Here is a 24,776-nt window from a genome sequence, read left to right as displayed (position 1 = left end):
CCGAGGGAGAAGAGCAGCGGTGTGGTTGCGCTCCGCCCGACGGTGGTAGTAAAGGATGAATGGAGCAGCGCTGTACTACGGGAGGAGAGGGGGGGGAGGGCGCATGCGCACGCTGTGACGCGCAGGGACGGACGGACGCGGAGACGCGGAGAATGATTTATGGTTCTGCGTTACACCAACGCAGAGCCTACGGCGTAGGCTCTGCGTCGGTGTAACGCGGAACCATAAATCAGCCTTGAGCGAGAAATGCGTCCAGCATCTCAGCATGTGGACTCTTTACTGACACGCCAAGAGGCGCACGTTGGGATTTATAGTTTATATTTCTTATTTGGATCCCCATTAGCTACAGAAAAACTGCAGCTATTCTTCCTGGGGTCCGACACAACAAAAAATTTAAAGCAAACCTAAAGAGGTAGCATATAGAAAAAAAAGAAAGGAAAAACTGAAAATAAAGAAAAAATTAAAGCTGCAAGCAGCGATGAACGGGCCCTCGCACTCATGTGCACGTTCAGACGCAAGGGAAGTGGGAAGTGCAGTGGAAGCGCTTGTATGACTTGCATGTACATTCTTCAGGCCTGGACATTTAGCGGATGACACATCATCATATCGACCAATCAGATGAAGGGGCGGGGCTGATTTGCACCAATTAGGTGAAGTACTCAATACCGAGTCCGATGACACCACCCACGAGTCTTTATGTCAAACCATTCAAAAGTTATAACAGAAAATAGGAACTATCAAATATGGACCAATCAGATGAAGGGTGGGCGCGCTTTTTGGCATCTATCGTCGCCACGGTAATGCTTTTGACTGAGAAAAGTAATGCGCATCGTCGCAGGATCGAGACAAATTTTGATGTATAACACACCTGGGTTCACGTTACGGTTCGGGGCGTATTAACTGCCGAAGGAATGGCATAAATTGCGGCAAAATTACACGATTAATTAAAAATGGGCGACTTCCTGTTGGGTTTCGACCATGGCGCCAAGAGATTTTTCTTTAAGTTGCAACATGATACAGGTGTGTACCGATTTTCGTGCATGTAGGTCTTTAGGGATTGGGTATTGTTTTGACGGACAGTTAAGATGTATTCAAGTCCAGATGGAGCAAGGAAAAAGCTCTAGGGCATTTTAAAACAGAAGTGAATATCAGTGGACATGGTTTTTGTAATAATAATTAAAGCTGCAAGCAGCGATGAACGGGCCCTCGCACCCTTGTGCACGTTCAGGCTGCAGTGGAAGCTTGTATGACTTGCATGTAGATTCTTCAGGTCTGGACATTTAGCAGATGAAACCACCCACGACTCTCTATATCAAACCATTCAAAAGTTATAGCAGAAAATAGGGGCTATAAAATATTGACCAATCAGATGAAGGAGCGGGGCTAATTCAGACCAATGAAGGTCAAGTACTCAAAACCGAGTCAGATGACACCAGCCACGAGTCGTTATGTCAAACCATTCAAAAGTTATGGCAGAAAATAGAGACTATCAAATATGGACCAATCAGATGAAGGGGGGGCGCGCTTTTTGGCATCTAGTGTCGCCACGGTAACGCTTTTGACTGAGAAAAGTAAAGCGCATCGTCGCAGGATCAAGACGCACATTTTGATGTATAACACACCTGCGTGCACATTACGGTTCGGGCGAAGAAGCGGCCGAAGAAATTGCATAAATTTGTCAGGGTTTGACACTTCCCCCCAGTTTGAGTTTCAGTTCTGTCCCTCCTGTTTCCCCTTTGCCCTGATTGTGTCTACACCTGTGTCTCGTCGTGTCTCGTTATCCCCTGTGTATATCTGGTCTTGTCATTCCTTTGTTGCCTGTCGGTCCGTACTGTTTGTTCCCTCCATGTACTCCTGGTTTTCGATCCCTGTATACGTGAGTTGTTATTGATCCTGCTCTGCAGCTTTTTAGTTTGGCTTTTTTTGTGGAATAAATCCTTCTGTTTTTTGAGAACTCCTGCCTCCAGCCTCCCTCTCTCTCCTTGCGTTTGGGTCCTCAACACCACGCCTTGTGACAGAACGGACCGACCAGCATGGACCCAGCAGGAGAGAGTGCATCGGCCCCTGCTCCGGTGATGGTCCCGGACCCCCCACAGCCTGCGCCTCGGACCCGGGTACCCCCGCAGCCTGCGCCTCGGACCCGGGTACCCCCGCAGCCTGCGCCTCGGACCCAGGTACCCCCGCAGCCAGCGCCACGGACCCGGGTCTCCACTCGGGCAGCTCCGGGGATCCTCAGCCCCCTGACGCCGGCTCCCCGCATCCTGTCTGCCCCTGTTCCGGCGCCCCGCAGCCTGTCTGCCCCTGTTCCGGCGCCCCGCAGCCTGTCTGCCCCTGTTCCGGCGCCCCGCAGCCTGTCTGCCCCTGTTCCGGCGCCCCGCAGCCTGTCTGCCCCTGTTCCGGCGCCCCGCAGCCTGTCTGCCCCTGTTCCGGCGCCCCGCATCCTGTCTGCCCCTGTTCCGGCGCCCCGCATCCTGTCTGCCCCTGTTCCGGCGCCCCGCATCCTGTCTGCCCCTGTTCCGGCGCCCCGCATCCTGTCTGCCCCTGTTCCGGCGCCCCGCATCCTGTCTGCCCCTGTTCCGGCGCCCCGCCTCCTGTCAGCCCCGACTCCGGCTCCCCGCCTCCTGTCAGCCCCGACTCTTGTTCCTGAGGCGGTCCCGCAGCCAGTCTCTGTTCTGGAGGTGGTCTCTGTTCCCCTTCCTGAGGCGATCCTGGATGGATCTGCCGCAGTCCCAGACCTACCCCCTGTCCAGTCTGCCGCAGTCCCAGACCGACCCCCTGACCAGTCTGCCGCAGTCCCAGACCGACCCCCTGACCAGTCTGCCGCAGTCCCAGACCGACCCCCTGACCAGCCTGCCGCAGTCCCAGACCGACCCCCTGACCAGCCTGCCAAGCCCCCAGACCGACCCCCGGATCCGCCTGTTATGCCCCAAGGGCGACCCCCCGAACTGCCTCGCCGGTCTGCCCGGCACCGAGGACGGCCCCCGGAACACTCTCGCTGGTCTGCTCGGTCCCGAGGACGGCCCCCGGAACTTTGGCCGTGTGTGGTTTGGGCCCTCCTCCGGGCCCCCTCCGCCTGCCTTGGGTGTGGACTGTTGGGACATCTGGGATCTGTCCCTTGAGGGGGGGGTACTGTCAGGGTTTGACACTTCCCCCCAGTTTGAGTTTCAGTTCTGTCCCTCCTGTTTCCCCTTTGCCCTGATTGTGTCTACACCTGTGTCTCGTCGTGTCTCGTTATCCCCTGTGTATATCTGGTCTTGTCATTCCTTTGTTGCCTGTCGGTCCGTACTGTTTGTTCCCTCCATGTACTCCTGGTTTTCGATCCCTGTATACGTGAGTTGTTATTGATCCTGCTCTGCAGCTTTTTAGTTTGGCTTTTTTTGTGGAATAAATCCTTCTGTTTTTTGAGAACTCCTGCCTCCAGCCTCCCTCTCTCTCCTTGCGTTTGGGTCCTCAACACCACGCCTTGTGACAAAATTGTGCCAAAATTACACGATTAATTAAAAATGGGCAACTTCCTGTTGGGTTTCGACCATGGCGCCAAGAGATTTTTCTTTAAGTTGCAACATGATACAGGTGTGTACCGATTTTCGTGCATGTACGTCAACCCGTATTGTGGGGCTTGAGGCAAGAAGTATTCTAGGGGTCGCTGTTGAGCCGTTAGGCCACGCCCATTAATGCAAACCGTGAAATATTACATTTATCACCAGGCCTGGCTTGCATGCAAAATATGGTGACTTTTGGGGAACTATCAAATATGGACCAATCAGATGAAGGGGGGCGCGCTTTTTGGTGTCTATCGTCGCCATGGTAACGCTTTTGACTGATAAAAGTAATGCACGTTGTCGCAGGATGGAGACGCATATTTTGATGTATAACACACCTGGGTGTGTGTTCTAGTATACTAGAATTCATGTGTTTATGCATGTGATTTGGAATATATCGATAAAAGGGGGTTAATGTACAACTGAGGGTGTTATTGCTGAAATACCAACGCTGGCCATGGAATATTTGATTGCAGTTTTGGTCATTGTTACATTTCAGAAAGCACCTCAGTCCCCTTCATGATCGGCTTCTAGAGAAGAAAAAACAAAGTGTGGAAGGTGCAGAGATGATCCCAGCTCAGGGAAGTGCCTGCGCCAGCAGTGCATCCTCAGGAGACACGCTGGATGTATCTGTGGGCAAGCTGGCCTGCAAGCTACACCACAAAGTATCTCCAATCACGCAGAATCACTCGAGGCGTTAAGAGAAAGGTGAGAGCCTCAGAGGGATGGGATCTGACACCATCTGCACTTTGGTGGTAATTTTAGCAGATTTGAGGCATTGGCACAGGCAGATGGCAAGATGGGGAGAAGTTGAGTGCAAACGGTTTTCTCACATTATTTTGGGTCTATGTGTGCATGTACGCTCAGCTGGGGCTGTCACATCATCTCTGAAAGCAGTTAAGTGATGACAATATCCCGTTAAATGCACATGCAATGCCCAGCTACACTCCACACTATGAGCGGGAAAGCATGCATTTCTTTTATGAGATTTCATAGATTCCTTCACTCTGTTGCTGCTCTTTAATCATTTGTGACGCCCCTTGACAATTTCAATGAAATGTATTTCAGTATGGCTTACAGTGAGTCAAAGGATAGAGTTTAAAATCTTACTGCTGGTCTACAAAGACCTGAATGGTCTTGGACCAAAACACATGCTGGATCTGTTAGTTCCTATGAAGCTTTTCCTTTCTTTTTTTCTTGTGAAAAGGGAAGCGTCATAAGCTTAGGCTTCAGTCTACACCTTTTGGTCCTTGGTTTTTAGTTAAAATTGTATATACAGTATATATACCAAAGAAATTATATATTTTTTTTGTATTACACTGACCATTGGGTTATATGTGTTGTGGAAATTGAAAGGACCAATAAACTTAACTAAACTAAACTAAATGTTGATGTAAAGCACTTTGAACGACCTTGTGTTGAATTGTACACTACTATACAAATAAACTTGTGTTTCCTGCCTATGACACTACTGCCATGTCCAGACCGGGGCATGTTCTGCAGATGGAGTGGATATAAAGGAGAAGGAAAGTGCTTACATGAGGTAAACACTAGTCTCTTCACACTGCTCCTCCAAGGTGGTTTGTGCTATTAAAGTGGAATTGATTACTTTAAAAGAGCTCATGCCGTGTAAATTATAGAAACAGGAGAGAGTTTAAGTGTCATACAGTCTAAAAACCCACTACCACTCAAGCTTTGCTTCCATAAATGTTCACATTTATCTATTTTTGTCTTTTAAATTGTTCTAGTGGATTGCTCTTGTTATGGTCCTGAAGTGGTTATGCTTTTTTTGGATTATGTAATAAAAAAGCACCAGCTTGAACGTTATATTCAATAGCAAAATATGCATCTTAAAAAAATTAAAAATCTTGTTATGAAGCAGCGTCAACAATTAAAATCGAAGTGTAGGCTGTGATGCATCTTGCCACCGTAAGAAAATGACTTTTTTGAATTTGCAAGGTTGGATTTTAATCCCGCTGTTCCTTTTCTTTGTAACAACACCTTTCACATTACTTGAGCTTCAAGGAAAAACATTTATGTTATTTCCTCCTGGAATATGGTATGTTTTCTGCAGAGTCCACATTGCTGGACAGTTCTAAATCTTACAGCAATGTTGTGTTCCAGTGACTCTTTATCCACTGAATTTTAATTCAATTTAACAGTAAAACGCAATCTTATTGCATTCATTTTATGGGCAAAAGTGTGTAACTTTCTCCTTCCGTGTGTCTTCCGTAGGTGTCCAGGTCTCAGCTGCAAACGTAGCTGTTAGGAGCAGCCACACACACACACACACACACACACACACACACACACACACACACACACACACACACACACACACACACACACACACACACACACACACACACACACACACACACACACAGGGACACCAGGTGGAGCATGTGTTGTGCTCCATGCTCTCTCCCTGTGTCTCACACTCCACATCTGCTCTGCAGCGCCGCTGGTGCAGCTTATTAGATGGAATTATTTCAGGTCCGTGTTGCTGAATAGAAAATTAATGTGGGACTTCAGAGCTGTTTTCAGAGCACCTGAAGACCAGTGGAAAGGTTTCGGACTAACAGAGTTCATTATTGCGTTCTAACTCTTTCCAGTCATGTTCAAAAGTTAGCACCCCTTCTTTACTGTAATAAAAGCTGGGTTTTTTTGTTAAAAAAAACATAATATAAAAAGATGGATCAAAGAAGGCCTTAATATTAGGCAGGTAAAACTGCAGATTACTGTAACAACAAAATATCAGTTTCTTGACCGTGCTTTATTAATTTGACAAAAAAAGAAGAGGAAGGAAGCTAGTGGAGCTCCGTCACCTCCACCGCCTCCACTTCCACTGCTACGCTGACGACGTTCAACTGTACATCTCCACCAAATCCCTCACCTCTGCAACCCACTCTACCCTGACCAACTGCCTCGCTGAAATCAAGTCATGGATGCACTCGAACTTCCTCCAACTCAACTACAACAAATCGGACATGCTCATCATCGGCCAAAAATCCCTCACCAAAACTGCTCACAATTTCACCCTCACCATTGACAACTCCATTCTGTCTCCCTCCACTCACATCCGCAACCTCGGAGTTATCCTGGACAATAACCTCTCCTTCCAACACCATGTCAACCACATCACAAGGACTGCTTTCTTCCACCTCAAAAATATTGCCCGTGTCCGTCCATCACTCTCCTTCTCTACCGCTGAAACCTTGATCCACGCCTTCATCACCTCAAGACTCGACTACTGCAATAGCATCCTCTACGGTTCAACTTCCAAGGTCCTCAATAAACTCCAATATATTCAGAACTCTGCGGCCCGCCTGCTCACCCACACCCGCTCCAGAGACCACATCACCCCAGTCCTCCAGAAGCTCCACTGGCTCCCCATCCCTCAACGGATCCACTTCAAAATCCTTCTCCTCACCCACAAAGCTCTCCACAATCAGGCCCCCTGCTACCTCACCGACCTGCTCCACCGCTACACTCCCTCCCGCAGCATCCGCTCCTCTGACGCCAACCTCCTGTCCCTTCCTGTCAGAACCAAGCACCGGACCTGGGGTGACAGAGCCTTCTCCATCGCTGCTCCCACCCTCTGGAACTCCCTCCCCAAAAACATCCGTGACTGTACAGACCTCCCAGCATTCAAATCCCATCTCAAAACTCACCTTTACAGAACTGCTTTTAATGTGTGATTAATGTCTTGTTTCATGTTGTGTCCTTATGTACTGTTCCTGTGTAATTGTAAATTGTATTATGTGTTTTGTTTTAATGTAAAGCGTCTTTGAGTGCCCTGAAAAGCGCTATATTAATAAAATGTATTATTATTATTATTATTATTATTATTATTATGTTTGCCTGAAAGACCACATGCAATGAATTAGTTGTTCCTTGTTCATCTCACATTGCTGTGGAGGCGTTTTGGACTATTCTGCTTTACACTGCTTGAGTTGACTTTGACAGGACCATTTCAAAACCTTGATTTTCTTTTTTGAATTACTCAACCATTCATAACACCGATTAATGGTTTGGATCATTGTCCTGTTGTGTGATCCAGTTTCCATCCAAACCTTTAGCTTTCAGACAGGTGACCTTACATTTAACTGTGGGAAACTCTGAGCAGATCACGGTCAGGTCAAGCAGTGAAAGGTATTCAGGTCCCCGGCTGCAAAACAACCCCTAATTACCACCTCTCCACCGACATGCCCCATGTCGGGTAGCAGTGGATTTATCTGAAATGCTGTTTCCTTTTGACCAAACATAGCGTCGGCAATACGACCAGTCAACTCTACTTTGGTCTCCGCTATCAGGCCCGTGTTCTGTTTAAGGTGGGGTGATAATTGTGTCACGTTTTTGAGCGTGCAGGGGCAAACTTTGAGCACAGAAAACATAGACTGTGCACTGTGCCCGACTGTGCACACAAATCAGATTGGAAAACTATCTGAATATAGAGGGTTGACGTCACTTCCCCACTGGACCAGCCCCCTTACTCACACTGAGTGGCAAAAACAGCTGCAACTAGTGGAGAAGACGGAATAACAGCCGATTATGGGCTTAAATTAAAGGCATTATTGGACTTGACAGTGACCCGTACAGTTACCCCAAGAACCAGTGGTCCATGGACATTAATATTTGGTACAGTTACCCCAAGAACCAGTGGTCCATGGACATTAATATTTGGTACAGTTACCAAGAACCAGTGGTCCATGGACATTAATATTTGGTACAGTTACCAAGAACCAGTGGTCCATGGACATTAATATTTGGCCACCAATCCAGTTTCCTGATATTTATATGTACTTAATTTCTACGCCAGGGAAATACACGAAGCAAAGCTTGAAGGCAGAGAAAAGTCTTGACGCTTGGTCCGACTTCAAGGCAGGATTTGTTGTAGAAATTAAAGTGATGAGGACACAGAACTTTATGATTTGACCGTTTAACGTTAGCTACCCAAAAATCCAACATTACCTGATACAAAATAGGAACCAAAAATCCACGTTTCGGTGCCTGAAATCCAGTTGTTTCTGTGAATTGCAGCGATCCATTTGTCTCTCTTAAGCTTATTTTTCGGCAGTCTGTAAAATGATAACTCTAATTTCTTGCTAAATCTATGAGTACAGTCGATCGCACAACAGCTCTTTCCTATTTTAGATGTTTTCCAGTTGCTCAAACTGAAAGTTTACGCTGACACTCAGTCTTTCTGACACTCAGTCTTTCTGACACTCGTAACCCGCTGTGAAGTCGCATCTGTGACGTCATGCACATTCCCTCTATACAGTGTCGTCAGGGAAGGCTTTGAATGTAGTTATATCTGCAGAAGATGACAACATTCTAAGTAGGCCCGCTCAAACGTTGCAAACCAAAAAGGTATGTTATATCAAGAGGATTTGTTGGTACCAAATGCAGAATCAGTGATGTGCAGCATTATTTACACTACTTGACACCGTGGCTGAAACACCACCTGAAACACACGCATTACGCTTTTGATATTTGAATGTCGGCTCATCCATTATCCATTGCATAACGTTAGAAAGACTTGATACCACAACACAGTTTAAATTGTATGTAAACAGAGAGGACCTAGTTGGCAGGAGCACTCTCCAGTGGAAAAGAAAAGAGGCTGCGCCCCTACCAGTGCTCTTAAGGTGGTCTATGTAGGAGAGGCAGGCATGGATACAAGAGCACCTAGGAAAGAGGACTACAGTAATCCCTGGTTCTTCGCGGGGGTTAGGTTCCAAAAAGAACCTGTGATAAGTGAAATCCGCGAAGTAGCAACCTATTTTTTTTTTTACAATTATTAGGCCCCGCCCCACCACAACCCGAGTAATTGGATTTGAACGGGAGAAAAATGATTATGAAAAAAAATGCAATAAGTACAGCAGGACACTGCTCTCCTGACTGACGCTGCATCCTGACTCGCTCTGTAGCGTCTTTTTCTCCTAAAGCCGTGGTGCAGGTTTTTTTTTTTTCCAGAGAAGAACATAGTTATGGGTCGTTGTTGTCGCTCTTTTTTCTTCTGGGCAAAAAGATTCTTATAAACCGACATACCACCATGGATTATATTGAGAACTGTAATGAACGATTCATCAAAGGCTCCCGTTCTTGAGCTGCTGCTGAAGCTCATTGGCCGTGTTATTGACACAGGAAGAGAAGAAGCGGGGAGACTGTTTAGCCAATCAGAATCGAGTATTCACAAAGACCGTGGTATAATATTTTTCTAATTGGTATTTCCTTTAGAGGATCTGGGAACATGCGGGTGGTGAGGGTGGGGCGGCTGGGATTTATTATGTGAAGTTTCTTAACATGTGACTTGTACATGATGTTTTGAACAAAAATGCCAATAAACAGATTTTTCAAAAAAAAAAAAAGGCTTGTCCAGTGGTGGAGGAAACAGATCACAGTTTCAAAGTGGGGAGGGAAAAAAAGATATTAAAAAAAGAGTGCAAAACACGAGTATCCGTGACGGTCATGCAACAGATCCATCATTTACTTTCCTGCTGCTTAACTCAGCAGGTTTCAATAGGTAATGTTTTAGGGAGTCAATAAAAACAGTCGGGAGGACCACAGGAGCAGGTAATGATGTGCAGAAGCGGATGCACCACCAGAAGGGAACGTCTCTGAGAAGACAAACAGCAGGAGACTCTGACTCAGGGTTCCAGCGGAGGCCAAGCGTCACTCCGCTCCGCTCTCTACTGCAGGCCGTTTCACAGGAAGTCACTGCCATATATGGCCGCTACAAGTTATTGTGTCTGCAGCTACATGCTCTCACTGGCCCAGGTTTCCATAGCAACCGAGACGAGTCAGGCCCCCTCCTCTCGGCCCTGATTCCTGTTTTTCCGTCTAATGCGCAGACACAGACGAACGTTTGTGTGCACCTTCCCTCCAGACTCCAGCGAGATTGATTGTGTATGACTCATTCTCATAACCTTCTCCCTAAAGTTCCCAGGCATCAACAGCCAGAACCTTCTGTCCCCCACCCACCCCATCTTTAAATACTCTTTAGTTTGCCCCCCAGATGTCCTTGCAAAACATACATCTTAATTCTGTAAACATCTTATAAAAAAGAAAAAAAAAAGCGCATCTGTGCAGGTTCATGTGCTCAGACAGCTGGTGGGATTCGTTCTCTCTGGAGGATTTCTGTGCATTGCATCACCCATTGAATCATTCCCGACCCCAACCAAACCCAAGTCTGTACGGTGGAATCACTAAATAATTACGATGAGACTGATAAATTAGCGCTGTTGCATAATTAGGCGTCTGCTCACAGCCAAAGCTCAAGCTGTGCAATCAGGAAAAGAATCCGAGCTGGAAACTAAGCGTTTTTACAAAGACTGAGCCAGACGCTGACATTAGTGCATTAATAACAGCTGCATTCTGTTCTTGGAGTGAATGCTCTTTGTGCATGTGTGTTTGATGAGTTTCCGATGCATCATCTGGCTCAAACAAAGAAGCAGCTACAAGTGCAAGCTCTCCCCATTTCAGAAGTATGTCAGGTGAGGAGCAGCTTCTGGGGAGCTGCAGGATTGAGTCACCAGCCCTCCTTCTTTACCTCTCATCTTCGCTCCCTCTCCCCTCATTTTGCTTCATACCTCCCCTATCCCTATTTCCATATCTCCCTACCTCGTGTAATCATTCTCATCTGAATTCATCATTTGCATGCAACAAGACACGTGACATATTCCTACATTCGCACTGCTAGACACTCTGCAGGACTCAGATTTCATTGCAGTGTTTATTTGTACTTTGCTGCAACAATGACGGAAGTAATGAGGCAGAAAAAAATAATCATCTAAAGGATGGAGACACTTTCAAACTCTCAATTATGTAAACTGATCTAATACAGTGTCCACATTCCTCACAAATAAAATATGAAGGGGGGAAACAGCAACCCACTGTGCTTTTGTTTGAGGAGAAGGATGCTGAAGATGTTTATTTTGTAATTCCGCCTTACCAGATGCTGGCGACTTGCTGCGACGTGATTGGATAATAGCCTTGGGGGAGAATCGGTTCAGTGAGGCCGACATCTTTCCATAGGTCACTGACTTCATCATACGGCACTCTGCAAGTACAAAAGCCAGACATGTAAAGCTGTTCAATTACTTTTTGGTATGCACAAGTTCTCTCACTTTTATTATTTATCCTCTAAAAGTGGTGACAAAAGTCTAAGACAGAAGCAAACAGCACTTAGATAGAAACTGAAATCCTGCACAGAGGAGAGCAAAGCTGCTTTGCTGACTACGGAGCCTTAAAGTGGGTGACGGTGAGACAGGACAAAGGGGAAGGTTTGACCCAGTAACAGCAGAGCTTTTTTTCAACATTCAAACTGTCAGACTGAAAGTCAAATTTCATGCATATAATTCTGCTTTAATTTCAGCTTCAGTTCCCCATCAGAAGTCCCGGCCTACTTTGGACCTGCTTTCCACAGCAGACATATTGTGTTATTTCAGGAGTATCAGCTATGACTCACAGAGGTCTGACACTTTGCAGCAACACAATCCAGATAAATGAGCCACATGATAGTACTCATCCACACTCGCTGCCTCCTTCAGCCCCAAAACCTTCCTCTTCTCCTGTTAATTAACTCAGCCGCATTATAGCTCATTAACATTTAAGGCCTGGGGGAGGGGAACATGTGCAGCCTCCCATGTGTGCCCGTCCTCATCTGCACGTGTGTCTTTTGTGAGTGTGTTTATGTGGTTGTGTATCTGCTGCATCCTGGTGATTACTGCACAAAGCAGAGCGTTAGGTTGGTGACAGCAGAGGTGTCTAAAGTATTCACATTCATTACTCAGGTAGAAGTATAGATACTAGAGTTTAAAAATACTCCTGTAGAAGTTGAAGTATCAACTCAAGTTTTTTACTCAAGTAAAAGTATAAAAGTACTGGTTTCAAAACTACTTAAAGTATAAAAATAAAAGTAATGTAAGGGGGGAAAAAGCCATTAAGGACAAAAGCCATTGAAAATGAATGCATCTTAGTATAATGCAAATATATTAAAGAACCATATATGTGTACTATTGAGCATTAACATGTGTTTCAGAGAGCAGGAGATATGATGACTAGTTGCCTATAAGTATTGTAATGGTGCAAAAAGTCAAACTTCAGAGGCATGTTATCATTTATCCTAACCTTTATTGGAATGTACATCCAAGTTTAGTTGCAGGAATCTGAGGGAACGGATGTAAGAACAAAACTGGACAAGAACATCTGAAACAACCACAACCAAATTCACTCTATCCGGATGGAGCAATTTAACTGGATAGTTTTTATTAAAGGCCGAAATGAAATAGAGTAACAAGGTTTTTAAAATGTAAGGAGTAAAAGTAAAAAGTTGTCTGAAAAATAACTACTCCAGTGAAGTATAAATAACCAAAATTTCTACTTAAGTAAGGTCGGGAGGTCGCCCTCGGCGTTGGGCCGACTGCCGAGAGGGCCGCTCTCGGGACTGGGCCCAGGGTGGCCTCGTGCCAGACGGCATCCGCGGCCCTGGCCGGGGTGCGCCCAGGACCACCCCCTCCCCGACGCAGCACTGCTCCAGCAGCTGGTCCGCCTCCGGAGCTGGTGCGCCCAGGACCACCGCCACCGACGTCTCCGCTTCGGCGACCTCCGCCACCGACGTCTCCGCTTCGGCGACCTCCTCCACCAACGTCTCCACCTCGGCGACCGAAGCCTCCACTTCGGCGACCTCCGCCACCGACGTCTCCGCTTCGGCGACCTCCTCCACCGACGTCTCCACCTCGGCGACCTCCGCCACCGACGCCTCCGCCTCGGCGACCGACGCCACCGACGCCTCCGCTTCGGCGACCGACGCCTCCAGGACTGCCATGACAAACCTCAGGCGTGGCGCCGGGGTGGGTCGCGCTGCGGGTCCCGCCGTCGCTGGGGCCGCCTCAGGCGCCGTGCCTTGGCAGCCTGCAGCCTCCGCCTCGCAGCCTGTCGGCTGCTGCACCACCAGCGCTGCCGCGGCAAACCTCTGGCGTGGCGCCGGGGTGGGTCGCACTGCGGGTCCCGCTGTCGCTGGGGCCGCCTCAGGATTAGTCGCCTGGCGCCCTGCAGACTCTGCTTCCCAGCCTGTCGGCTGCTGCGCCACCAGCGCCTCCAGCGCAGTGGTCTGCTGCTCCCACTGGCCCTGCAACAGGGCTGCAAGGGCTGCCAGCACCTGTGCAAGCGCCTCCAGGGTCCGCTCCCCGCATCCCTCCTCCATCCTGTCGGGCCCCACGTTGGGCGCCAGTGTAGCAAGCTCGTTGCCACTGGGGCCGACCGACAGGACAGAGGACACAGGGTTTAGTGCAGGAACTCCTTTATTCAATCACACCGCCACACGTGCACCAGCAGAACCTTCTCCCAGCAGCCCCCTTGCTGGTGTGCAGCCACTTCTTATGTAGCCAGGCAGGGTGGAGAGGTTGATTGGGCACAGGTGTGCCCAATCGGCTGAGTGGCTGCTCCTCCACCCTGCCACAAGTAGTTTTTTTGGGGATCTGTACTTAACTTGCGTTTTTTATTTTTTTTTTATCAGGACTTTTACTTCACTACATTTAAAAGTTAAAAAATATACTTTTACTACGTCATCTCTGTGCGCGCGTCCCAGACTCAGCTCCGTGTACAGCTGGAGTTCGCTACTGTTAGTTTACTGTTAGTTATTTGAAACATGTCTGAATATTTGTCAAATTCTGAGGTTGTGGACGACGACTTTGAATATGATGGACATCCTTACCGTTTTGAGCCAGAGTATACGGCTGAAGAGCTCCCTGAACGGAGGACATAGTGCGGGCACAGAGATGACGTCATGAGTTCAGAGGTCTTGTTTACAAACGGATTTATTTATTACACAGACAGCGCCACAATGTTACAACAGGTCCTGGAAGCAGATCTAGTGATTCATAAAAGAAATGAAGAGTTTCGCGGCAATCATGTGTTATTTAGACGCTGCATCGTCTGTGTCCGGTGGTGCCCCAGGCGCTACCGTTATATGGAGAAGCGGCTCGCAAAAAACTCCTAATATCTTCCGAAGGACTCCAAATGACACCAAACACCTCTGGGTGAGTATACAACCATAAAAAATGCCAGAAATAAGGTCCAGGTTGTAAAAAACCGAACTTTCCCTTTAAGTACATTTAATGTGAGCTACTTTAAGACTTTTACTCAAGTAATTTTCTTATGGGTGACTTTAACTTTTTCCAGTTATGGTATTTCTACTTTTACTTAGGAGGAGGGAAGCAGCTGGGCAAATCAGTTTTCTACATGTTTAAGCTTATTGAACAGTAGCTGCTATTCTTTTTAAGTGTGAGGATTGAATTGAATTGAATTGAATTGAATTGAATTGAATTGAATTGAATTGAATTGAATTGAATTGAATTGAATTGAATTGAATTGAATTGAATTGAATTGAATTGAATTGAGGACTGAACTGTGGTCATTAGGACTGCTGCCTCAAAGTTGGAGCATCCCTGTTCAAATCCCGGCTGAAGCCTTTCAGGATAACACTGCCAAACTCGTGCCAATAAAGCTACAGTACTTAGCAGCTTCCAGACACTGGAACCTGGGCCCCGTGGGTCCACTGGGCTCTGAGGTGGGAAAGCTGCAAACTCCAGGACAGATACCCCTCAGAGACAGGATCCAGCCTGGCAAGGGGAACTGTCTCATCTCTGTGCACCACTGGCAGGTGCACCATGCAGTGAGGAGCAGCACCCGTTGGGGCATGGCCCTTTTGGCCATGCAGCTCCAAGAACAGCTCATAAGCAGGTGTAAGCCAGGGCTTCCAGTCCAGTAGCCTTCCAACAGTTCAGAATATACTTCTTCTTCCGGCTCTCAGTGAAGGCGGATGCTTTTCTGCTCCTCTCCCTTCTCTAGCTGCCCTGCTACTGCTTTTGTCCTGTCTTGTCTTCAGAGCCTCTCTTTTTCACTCCTCCGAAATTCTACAATCATGGAACTGATTAACTGGTCTCTCAGCACAATTGACCAAATTTTTGCAACGAGAAGTCAGGGGGTAAGGGAGCCCTCTTGCCCCAATGGGACATTTTTTGCTGGATACACAATGGATTCCTGGAAACATTGGAAACCGTTGTGTTTGGCGATCCTGTCTGCTGAGGATGTTGAAGATGCCTTCATAATTGGACTTATGATAGCAGGATTTCTTCTAATTGGAGTGGGGGGATTCCTCGTATATCGACAAACGCGTAAGTCGTCGAAAGCTGTTCTGGCCCTATCTGAGCTACCCGACGTTGCTGAGGGGATAAGCACGGCGACCAACACTCAGACTTTAACGTTGGGAGAGCAAAACCGCAAGCTGGATGCGATTCTTGAACAGAATCGCAGGCTGGCGGTGGAGAAATTGGAAGCCCGGCTTGGCGGGAATTGATCACAAATTCGTCTATTTGGAGTCGCCATTGATGAACCAGAGACTAAAGGCAGATTACTGAGTCTGTCTTCTCTTTGCAATATAATTGTTGATTCTATAATCTGGCCTTGACAGAGCGGTTTGGCCGACTGCTCCAGTCACAATCTCCCTGGTGGAATGTAAACAAGTGGCTCTGCCCCCACTAACCCTCCCCTCTCCCAGGAACATCTGTGGACCTGTTTCAGAACTGACCGAGCCGCCTGATAACATCAAGGACATTGGCTGAGGAGCAGCTCTGAGCGAAGTTCACGGACTTACCGCTCACACACACACTTGCTGATAGCCACACCTCCCTCATTCTCAACGCCTTCCTGGCTATAAGTCTTGTGATGATGATGTTAAATTTGTCATGTTGCTTTCTGTGCTGAGGTGTTTTTTTTGCACTTTCTCACTGTGTATTTATACACAGTGTGAAGATGCCTTTTTTTCCCTCCTCCCTCCCCCATCCCCAATGTCATCCTTTCTCTGCTTTGTTCCGGTTTCGGGTCGCTGCTCGTTGTGGTCGACCGGCCGGCATATGAGCGGATTTACTGTACTTGTATTGCTGCTTAGTTGTCCTTGAATTGCCCCTCGGGGATGAATAAAGTTTCTCTGAATCTGAATCTGAATCTGAATACCTACTGGCATCCCCACAGTTCCACATATGCATGATCAGTACTGGCCAAATCCCCCGGAACAACATGGTGTCAGAGAGAACCCCAATGCAGGTCAAACCCAGAAAACACAATAACAATGTCAAAACCAAAACAAAGATCTCAGAACCTGAACCCATGAACTCTTTCATGCTCCACTGGTTTTGGTAACATGACAAATAGCTGCTTTCTACATCTGTTCATATAGTATAGTCCCTGTATTGCACCAGTTAGCCATTGTGTCTGTGTCTCTCCTTTCTCTGTTCTTCATTCTCTCTGTCTGTTATCTCTTTTCCTGCTCTGCCCAGGTGGTCTCCGACAGGAGGGTCCCCCCTTATGATCCAGGTCCTGGTCCAGGTTTCTTCCCCCCTTATGATCCAGGTCCTGGTCCAGGTTTCTTTCCTCCTAAAGGGGAGTTTTTCTTGCCACTGTTTGGCTTAAGGTTTTTCTCCCACTAGGGGAGTTTTTACCTGCCATTGTTTATGTAATAATTGCTTGGGGGTCATGTTCTGGGTCTCTGGAAAGATCCTAGAAACAACTTCTGTTGTAATAGATATATAAATACAATTGAATTGAATTGAATTGAATTGAAATAGGGGTAATATCTGAGCATCAATCTCAAACAGAGAATTATCTGAAAGGTTTTTTACAATGTATGAAGAATGAAATACCTTCACTTTAACATAAAGATTGAGCTGGTATTGTTACACACAATATTTAATTTCAGAAAAGGGATTTTGGATGATTATGAGAAGGTGTCTGCAGCTCCGACTCAGACTGTTTCATTTGTCGCTCTTTGTTCCCATCCGTCTGTTCCCGCCTCTTGCTCTCTGTCTGCCAAAGCATGAGTAAATGTGAAATCACACCTCCCAATCCCCCTACACAGAGAAAAAGGTATAGACGTGTGTAGTCTAACCATTTTGTGCGGCGGTAAATATTTGCTCATACTCTACACGTATCTTACTCAATATTTGTCCATTGGTCGCCAAAAAATCATGCATATGCAAACAGATCGAGCATATTGCTGCCGGAAATGTAGAAAACACAACATTTCAAAGAAATACTAGCGGCACAACTGGGAATATGCTCTTTTGGGCTTCTTCTCTGTAAAGTGGGAAGGGACACGAATTTGCCCCTGGAAAAAGACCATGACGTAAAGAGCTAAAGCCCAGACATGCTGCACTGGAACCCCCAGGAAAACGTTTGATTTCACTGCCACTAATCCTTTAAAGATGCTGATTGAAGGTTGACTGTTGGGTCCATAACAGTTGACATTTCGAATATAGCTCAGCGGGATTTGCAGAAAAAAGATTTGGTGCACGCTTGAATACTGGGCATCAGAAAGAATAAGAAAAAGACGCTTCCAACCTGCTCTTCAGAAACCTACGGTTCACGTGACTAAAGCTTTGTCTAATGTTTTTACAGTCTATGGTCAGGCTACGCTGTCAGGTTCACACCTACGCCATAGCTACGATGTAGCTTTGATGCAGAAGTATATTCATATACTATCATAGGATAATATATAAGGATAAGAGGGGTACTGAAATAGATGGATGGATATAAAATGGTCTTTAGTGATTGGGTATTGCTTTGACGGACAGTTAAGATGTATTCAAGTCCAGATGGAGCAAGGAAAAAGCTCTAGGGCATTTTAAAACAGAAGTGAATATCAGTGGACATGGTTTTTGTAATAATAATTAAAGGGGACCTATTATGAAAAACACGTTTTTTCTTGTTTTAACATATATAAAGTGGTCTCCCCTCACCCTGCCAGCAGAGGGGAGACGAAATCCCATGAATTTCTGCAAGGTCTGTGACCCCCGCCTTACAGAATCCCCCAGTGTCACGTGATTTTTTTTGAGCCGATTAGAATCTGCGCCTATGGTGACGTCACACGAGGCGCAGAGGTTCGGCCTCCGCTGCTGAAACCACGCCCACAACCAGCTCTCTCCGCCGGCTGGAGCTCCATTGTTTAGAAGCAGTGGCTGTTTGAACAGCGAGGGAGAGTAGAAATTAGATTTTGCATCGACATTTACCCTCATAAAAGGATCAGTTCCCACAGCACGGACCCGGCAACTGCACAAGAGTCAGCGGTAAGTTCCTTTTTTTTATGTTATTTATATTTGTATGATCTTTGCATGGGCTAAGTATTTAGCTTAGCTCCGGAGCACCGGCTCCGCATACGGAGCTGCCGGAGCTGCTCACGGACCAGACCGGCTCCAGTGTTCCCTAACGGAGCCACTCACTCGTTAGGTAAATTAGTAATACATTTTTTCTGTCTGGTTTCAGATCTTCCAAGCACCTGAAGCTTCAATGACACCTTCAGAAAACGCACGGTCCTTCCTTGAGCCAGCAATAGTGCATAAATGTTATTTATATACAACTCATATTTTATTTTTTTAACAATAAAGTTGCCATTTGTGAAAATTCAGTGTTGTGATTTATTTACAGTTAACATGATTCATCTGTCTTGTAACATAAGAAATGATGAGAAATCTTCCTGTGTGAAGACGAGGTGACTAAAGGCTGATTTATGGTTCCGCGTTACACCAACGCAGAGCCTACGGCGTAAGGTACGCGTCGATTTAACGCAGAACCGTAAATCAGGCTTTAAGATCCGTTTACAGCGTGTAACTGAATGAGAGCGTCCGACTATCACGTTGAGCTGCGTGACATCGGACGCTCTCTGTCCACACTGAAACTGTTAAACTCGCGGCCAGTTAGGACAGTCCAATACAAAAAAAATAAAGCCATGGAATTGATTTTGTCGCAGAAGCTTCTCGCATGGGACACGTTTTGTGTACGACGCAGCCGGCTGCTCTGGCCGGAGCGAGGGTTATTCTCCTCCCCTCCTACACGTCATTCAAGCAGCCAATCAGCGCAGAGCCTCATTATCATAGCCCCCCCCCGCCCTTAAAATGAAGCACAGAAAAAGGCTTTAGAAGCGGTAAAAATAGAGACAGGGCCCACAGGCTGGATTTCTTATTTATGTAGAAAAAACAAGCTTTAGATTGTTTTTAAGACACTCAAGGCCTGTTTAAAATATACATTAAATGCCATAATATGTCCCCTTTAAAGCTGCAAGCAGCGATGAACGGGCCCTCACACACTTGTGCACGTTCAGGCTGCAGTGGAAGCGCTTGTATGACTTGCATGTAGATTCTTCAGGCCTGGACATTTAGCGGATGACACCAGCCACGACTCTCTACTGTATATCAAACCATTCAAAAGTTATAGCAGAAAATAGGGGCTATAAAATATTGACCAATCAGATGAAGGGGCGGGGCTAATTCAGGCCAATGAAGGTCAAGTACTCAAAACCGAGTCAGATGACACCACCCACGAGTCGTTATGTCAAACCATTCAAAAGTTATGGCAGAAAATAGAGACTATCAAATATGGACTGAGATGAAGGGGGAGCGCACTTTTTGGCGTCTAGTGTCGCCACGGTAACGCTTTTGACTGAAAAAAGTAATGCGCATCGTCGCAGGATCGAGACGCACATTTTGATGTACCGTATTTTCGCGACCATAAGGCGCAAATAAATTTTTTTTAAATTTTTTTTAAATTTTTTTTTAATGTGCCGGGCGCCTTATGAAACGGCCGTGTCTATTACCTGAATTACGGTAATGTAAGGCCGGCCACCATGAGATCGGTAAAAAGAGAAGGGGGCGGGTGAAGCCCCCGTGAGTTGCGGACGTGAATGAGACCATCCACTGAGCTGTTTAATGCGGAAACAGATAATGAAGACTTTTAAGGATTTGCTTGATGTGTAAAGTGAAATAAAATACAATCAAACTAAGTTTTGCTCCCGCTATATTTTTAAATAAGCACACTTGTGTGTGTGTTCTGCAGCGCGTGTGTGTTTTGCATGTCGGGAACCGAGGATGCACCTGCCGTGGGGTTGCGGGGTCCGATCGCCGCATCCCCGGGGCAGATCCGGCTGAAATGCCGGTGCTCTTTCCCCGGGAGCCTCTGCTACCAGTCCATGTGGGTTCCTCTGGTCCCGGCCGGTCGGAACCGGTCACTTTCCCCGGTTGAAGCCGCAGTGATGCGCGCTGCTCCAGCCCGACTTCCTGGTTCCCAACGCGGGATCCGATCGAATTATCCTGGTTCCCGCCCGCTTTGGGAGCAGGGATTTCTGGGGTACGTCCCAGGGTTGATCAGCTTCACCCTCCGAGATTTTCAGCCAAATCTGTTGGTTACAAACCCGGTACCGGACCCCCTACATGCGTGTGTCGGGGCATTCTTATTTATGTGGTGCTTGCCTGCCACGCTGATGGACAGAAACTGTATGGTGATTTTTAAAAGAAAAACTTTGCATAAGACGTTTCCAGCCGGAGTCATTATAAGGGCGAATGAAAAGGGGTGGCTGGATGAAGGGATGATGATCAAGTGGCTGAGACAGGTCTGGAAATTCGGACTGGCGCAGCTGAATTAGCGTTGCTCCTGTCGGATACAAACCCCGGTACCAGATCCCCGACATGCGCGTGTGTGTGAGCGGGACCAGCGCGGGGGAGCGGACCGGGACCCGGGACCCGGTCCAGCGCGGGGGAGCAGACGGGGAGCGGACCCGGTCCAGCACGGGGGAGCGGACGGGGAGCGGATCCGGTCCAGCGCGGGGGAACCTTTGAAGGGTTTGATTGATGTGAAAAGTGAAATAAAATATCAAACTAAGTTTTGCTCCTGCTCTATTTTTAAATAAGCACTCTTGTGTGTGTGTTCTGCAGCGCGTGTGTGCAGCTCCGTGTCTGTAGACTGCGCCTTTTGGGTCGGTGCGCCGTATGTGTGTTTTAAAACCAAAAATGACACACAAAACTGAGGGTGCGCCTTTTCACACGGTGCGCCGTATGGCCGTGACAGGAGGAGCCATGAGAAGGGCAAGAATCCAGATCAGCACAGAGTGGCAGGAAAGGAAGCGACAGGGCAAAAAACAGAGGGGTAAAGTAGGGACAGAATGTATCCTCAGTGGACTGTGGGGGGAGAGACACAGGCAGTGAAGAGGAAGGGGACAATGATGTGATGAAATGATGGCTGAAGAGCTGAGGGACCATTCATGGGGGAGAGGAGAAGAGAGGAAAAGACAGGCAGACGTCAAGCACAACATTTTTGTGCTTGTACATTTTTAACCCCTTTGTCCTTTTTGTGTAAAGGCATCATCTGATTTTATAGAGACTTAATGTTGAGCAAATACAAAATAAAACATGTGGGTTAGTTTTTAAAACAAAGAGTAAAACAGACTAAAGTAAAAACTGTAGACATGATGTTGTAGTGGCTATTTGTCCTCCAGGTGAATTATTAAAAAACTCAAAAGTATCAAACTATAATAAACGGAATCACATGAAACGGCCACTGAGACACTTAGGGAGTGAATTTACGCAGGATAAAACAGAGTCCGTTGTCCAGGCAAAAAATAAAGTTTCTTGAGGTTTATTCCATTGGCAAACAAAGAACAATGGCTCTCTGCCGCCTCTCTTGCCCTGGTAGAAAACCATCTTTCCTCCCAGGTGCCTCACCTGCGTCTGCCAACCCCTATATGTAAACTCACCCGGTGCTCCAGCTACCCAGTACCTTCAAAATAAAAGCATGGTTAAGTACCAAAATAAACGTAATCAATACTAAATATCATCATAAAAGGTGTGTTCCCAAAACTAAACAACAAAAACTAACTAAATAATAAATGATTAAATTAAGTTTTATGTTTTATATAAAGCGCTTTGCGTTGCATTTTTATATGTATGAAAAGCGCTAAACAAATAAAGATTGATTTGATTTGATTTGATTTAAATAATGAAAAAGTGACAAATAGATCCAACATGATGTTTTATCTTCCACGTGTCGTTCATGACATAACATTGGGAGAAGTATGGGGCCACCGATGGACGTCACGGGGGATTTATTCACTGTGAAGCTAAATGTCATGTTTGCTGGTCTAACTTTTGACGAAGGCAATATACAGTAGGTGCCAGGTTAATCGGTTTTTTGGTTCACTGTGCTTATAGTCTGTTCTTTGGTGAGACACTAGCAGACTATGAAAAGACTCTAAAAGGTATTCTTCTGGATAAATAAACTGGTTTATGATTTTATTGCTATTTGTGGGCGTTGTGAAGTAGGACGTGTCCTAGGCACCAAAATGCTTGGACGAGAAGAGTGGCAGGTCAAGAGTGTCGTTCGGTTTAGCTATTTGTTTGTGTGTCTGTGATGGTTTTCTCATGTTACCTGGACTGGTTTCGTTACTTAGGGAAGGATTAATAATATCTTCCTTCTTCCTTTTAAGGCAACTAAGACGAAGTGAGGCAAGGATTTGAGAAAGTTTTTCTCCCACTAGGGGAGTTTTTACCTGACATTGTTTATGTAATAATTGCTCGGGGGTCATGTTCTGGGGCCTCATTTATAAAGGAGGGGGAGGAGGGGGGGCGGGGCAGCCGTGTCGTCTTCGCATCGCCTTCGCACAGAGTGTCTTGATGATTTGCAATTACAGGCTGAGCCCATCGTTAGTTTTTAAACTGTAAAAAGTGGGGGGGGCATGTCCCCCCTGTCCCCAGTGGAAATTGCGCCGTGGCACTCATGGCGTTTAGCGGCGTGCTGCCACTCACTCGCTTTATTTTATACTATTTATATACTTTTTCTACTTTAACTGTGACCACCAAATAATGTGGTTTTCCTGGCCTCCACCTCATCCACAACATCTCCATCTCAGTCTCTGTGAAATTTAGTGGCACGGTTGCCTGGCTGGACACGTCTCATTCATCCTGACGCACAGCAGAAACAGACTGCAGGAAGCCGCTGCGCATGCTCAGCAGGCTCATTCATATGCAAATACAGTCATGAACTACTTTGCATTGCCCATTTATGGTATGAAGTGGGCGTGTAGAGGGAAGGATATGAGGCGAATTCACTTGCGCAACCTTCCAGCTGGACTGTGATTTATAAAGCGAACATTGCGTGCAAGTGTGCGTGCACACGGTTTTATAAATCAGGATTTTTTTTTGCGCACGCCATTTTCGGCTTTTGGGTTTCTTTTGGTATCTGCACTTTTAGTATGAATCCTACACACTTTTTTTATAAATGAAGCCCCTGGTCTCTGGAAAGATCCTAGAGACAACTTCTGTTGTAATAGACGCTATATAAATAAAATTGAATTGAAAAAAGGAGAGTAAAAATTTCATTGAATAGTTTTAATGTTTTTTACTGTGATTTTGACAATAAACTTCTTGAATCTTGAATCTTGCATCACGAATGACGGAGGAGACGTAGAAAACAATTGCCTCACCACTTTCATCCAGCATCAAGTCATCTTGGTAGCGGAACTTCTCCGGTCCACAGGCCACAAAAATGTCCTCATCGCCAAAGAAGTCCTGTAGACACGCCACCTAGACAGAAACAAATGCATATGCAACTTGAATTGATTATTTTTCCAAGTCATTTGATGACATTTACTCTTTTTCAGCAACGTTTTGGGCTTCACAAACAGATCCAGACATTAAGCTGCCAAATGCAACGACTGCCTGTTATTAGTGGGGCTTTGATACACCGTTCACAGGCAGATCGACTAACTGCCGAGGAAGAGCAGAGGCTCTAAGAGCAGCAACTTAATGGCAGGTCTGAACATTTGGAATGACAGCGCTCCTGTCACATTCTCTGTTTCCCTCACTTCTAGTCATAACTGCGTACTCGCACATACACAACACCCTCCAGAGGTACTTGTGCTATGTTTTTTCTCTTGTGCTTTGGTGAATAAGGAAATCAACTCAGAGAAACTCCAGGGGCCAGATGTATAAATGTTACATACACACAAAAAAGATACAAACGTGTCCAATCCATCCATTTATCAAGCATACATATGTTTCCACAGCAAATTAAGACCGGTACGATGTAAAAATAGGAAGAAATAGGGGGGGGTTCTGTGTGTTTATCAGTCTTATTTAATTGGGGGTCCTTCAAATAACTGAATCTGTGCCTCTCTGTGCGTAATCATGGCAGTGTAAGAAGATCTTACTTTTAGAGGAGAACAAATGTTGTGAGATTTTCCTGATTCTCAAGCAGGAGATGATGGTCGGTTCATGTGTGTCTTCAGGCTTTAGGAAAGCAGCCAGCAGACACCTCCACCTCCCTCCTCATCATCTCCAGGCTGTATGACTCAGTACAGAGTATTCTGCTCACGTATCTCTGATGCTTCCAACTGATTTGGTTTCGGCC

At 46.4% G+C, this 24,776-nt stretch overlaps 1 protein-coding gene across 2 annotated transcripts in view; it reads right to left on the bottom strand.

Moving 5' to 3' along the window:
• LOC133459552 (serine/threonine-protein kinase DCLK1-like) overlaps positions 1-24,776 on the bottom strand; it is an 85,582-nt gene that overhangs the window by 31,199 nt on the left and 29,607 nt on the right. For both annotated transcript variants that reach the window (XM_061739618.1, XM_061739617.1), the window contains 2 exons: positions 23,851-23,950; positions 11,500-11,607 (listed from right to left, as the gene is read on the bottom strand). In XM_061739618.1, coding sequence (XP_061595602.1) covers positions 11,500-11,607; positions 23,851-23,950 — 208 coding nt within the window. The remainder of the gene's footprint in view (positions 1-11,499; positions 11,608-23,850; positions 23,951-24,776) is intronic.

Source organism: Cololabis saira, chromosome 14, assembly GCF_033807715.1.
Source record: "Cololabis saira isolate AMF1-May2022 chromosome 14, fColSai1.1, whole genome shotgun sequence".
In the NCBI taxonomy this organism is placed as follows: Eukaryota; Metazoa; Chordata; class Actinopteri; order Beloniformes; family Belonidae; genus Cololabis; species Cololabis saira.
The sequence above is the reverse complement of the archived record's forward strand: the minus strand, read 5'-3'. Positions and strand labels throughout refer to the sequence as shown.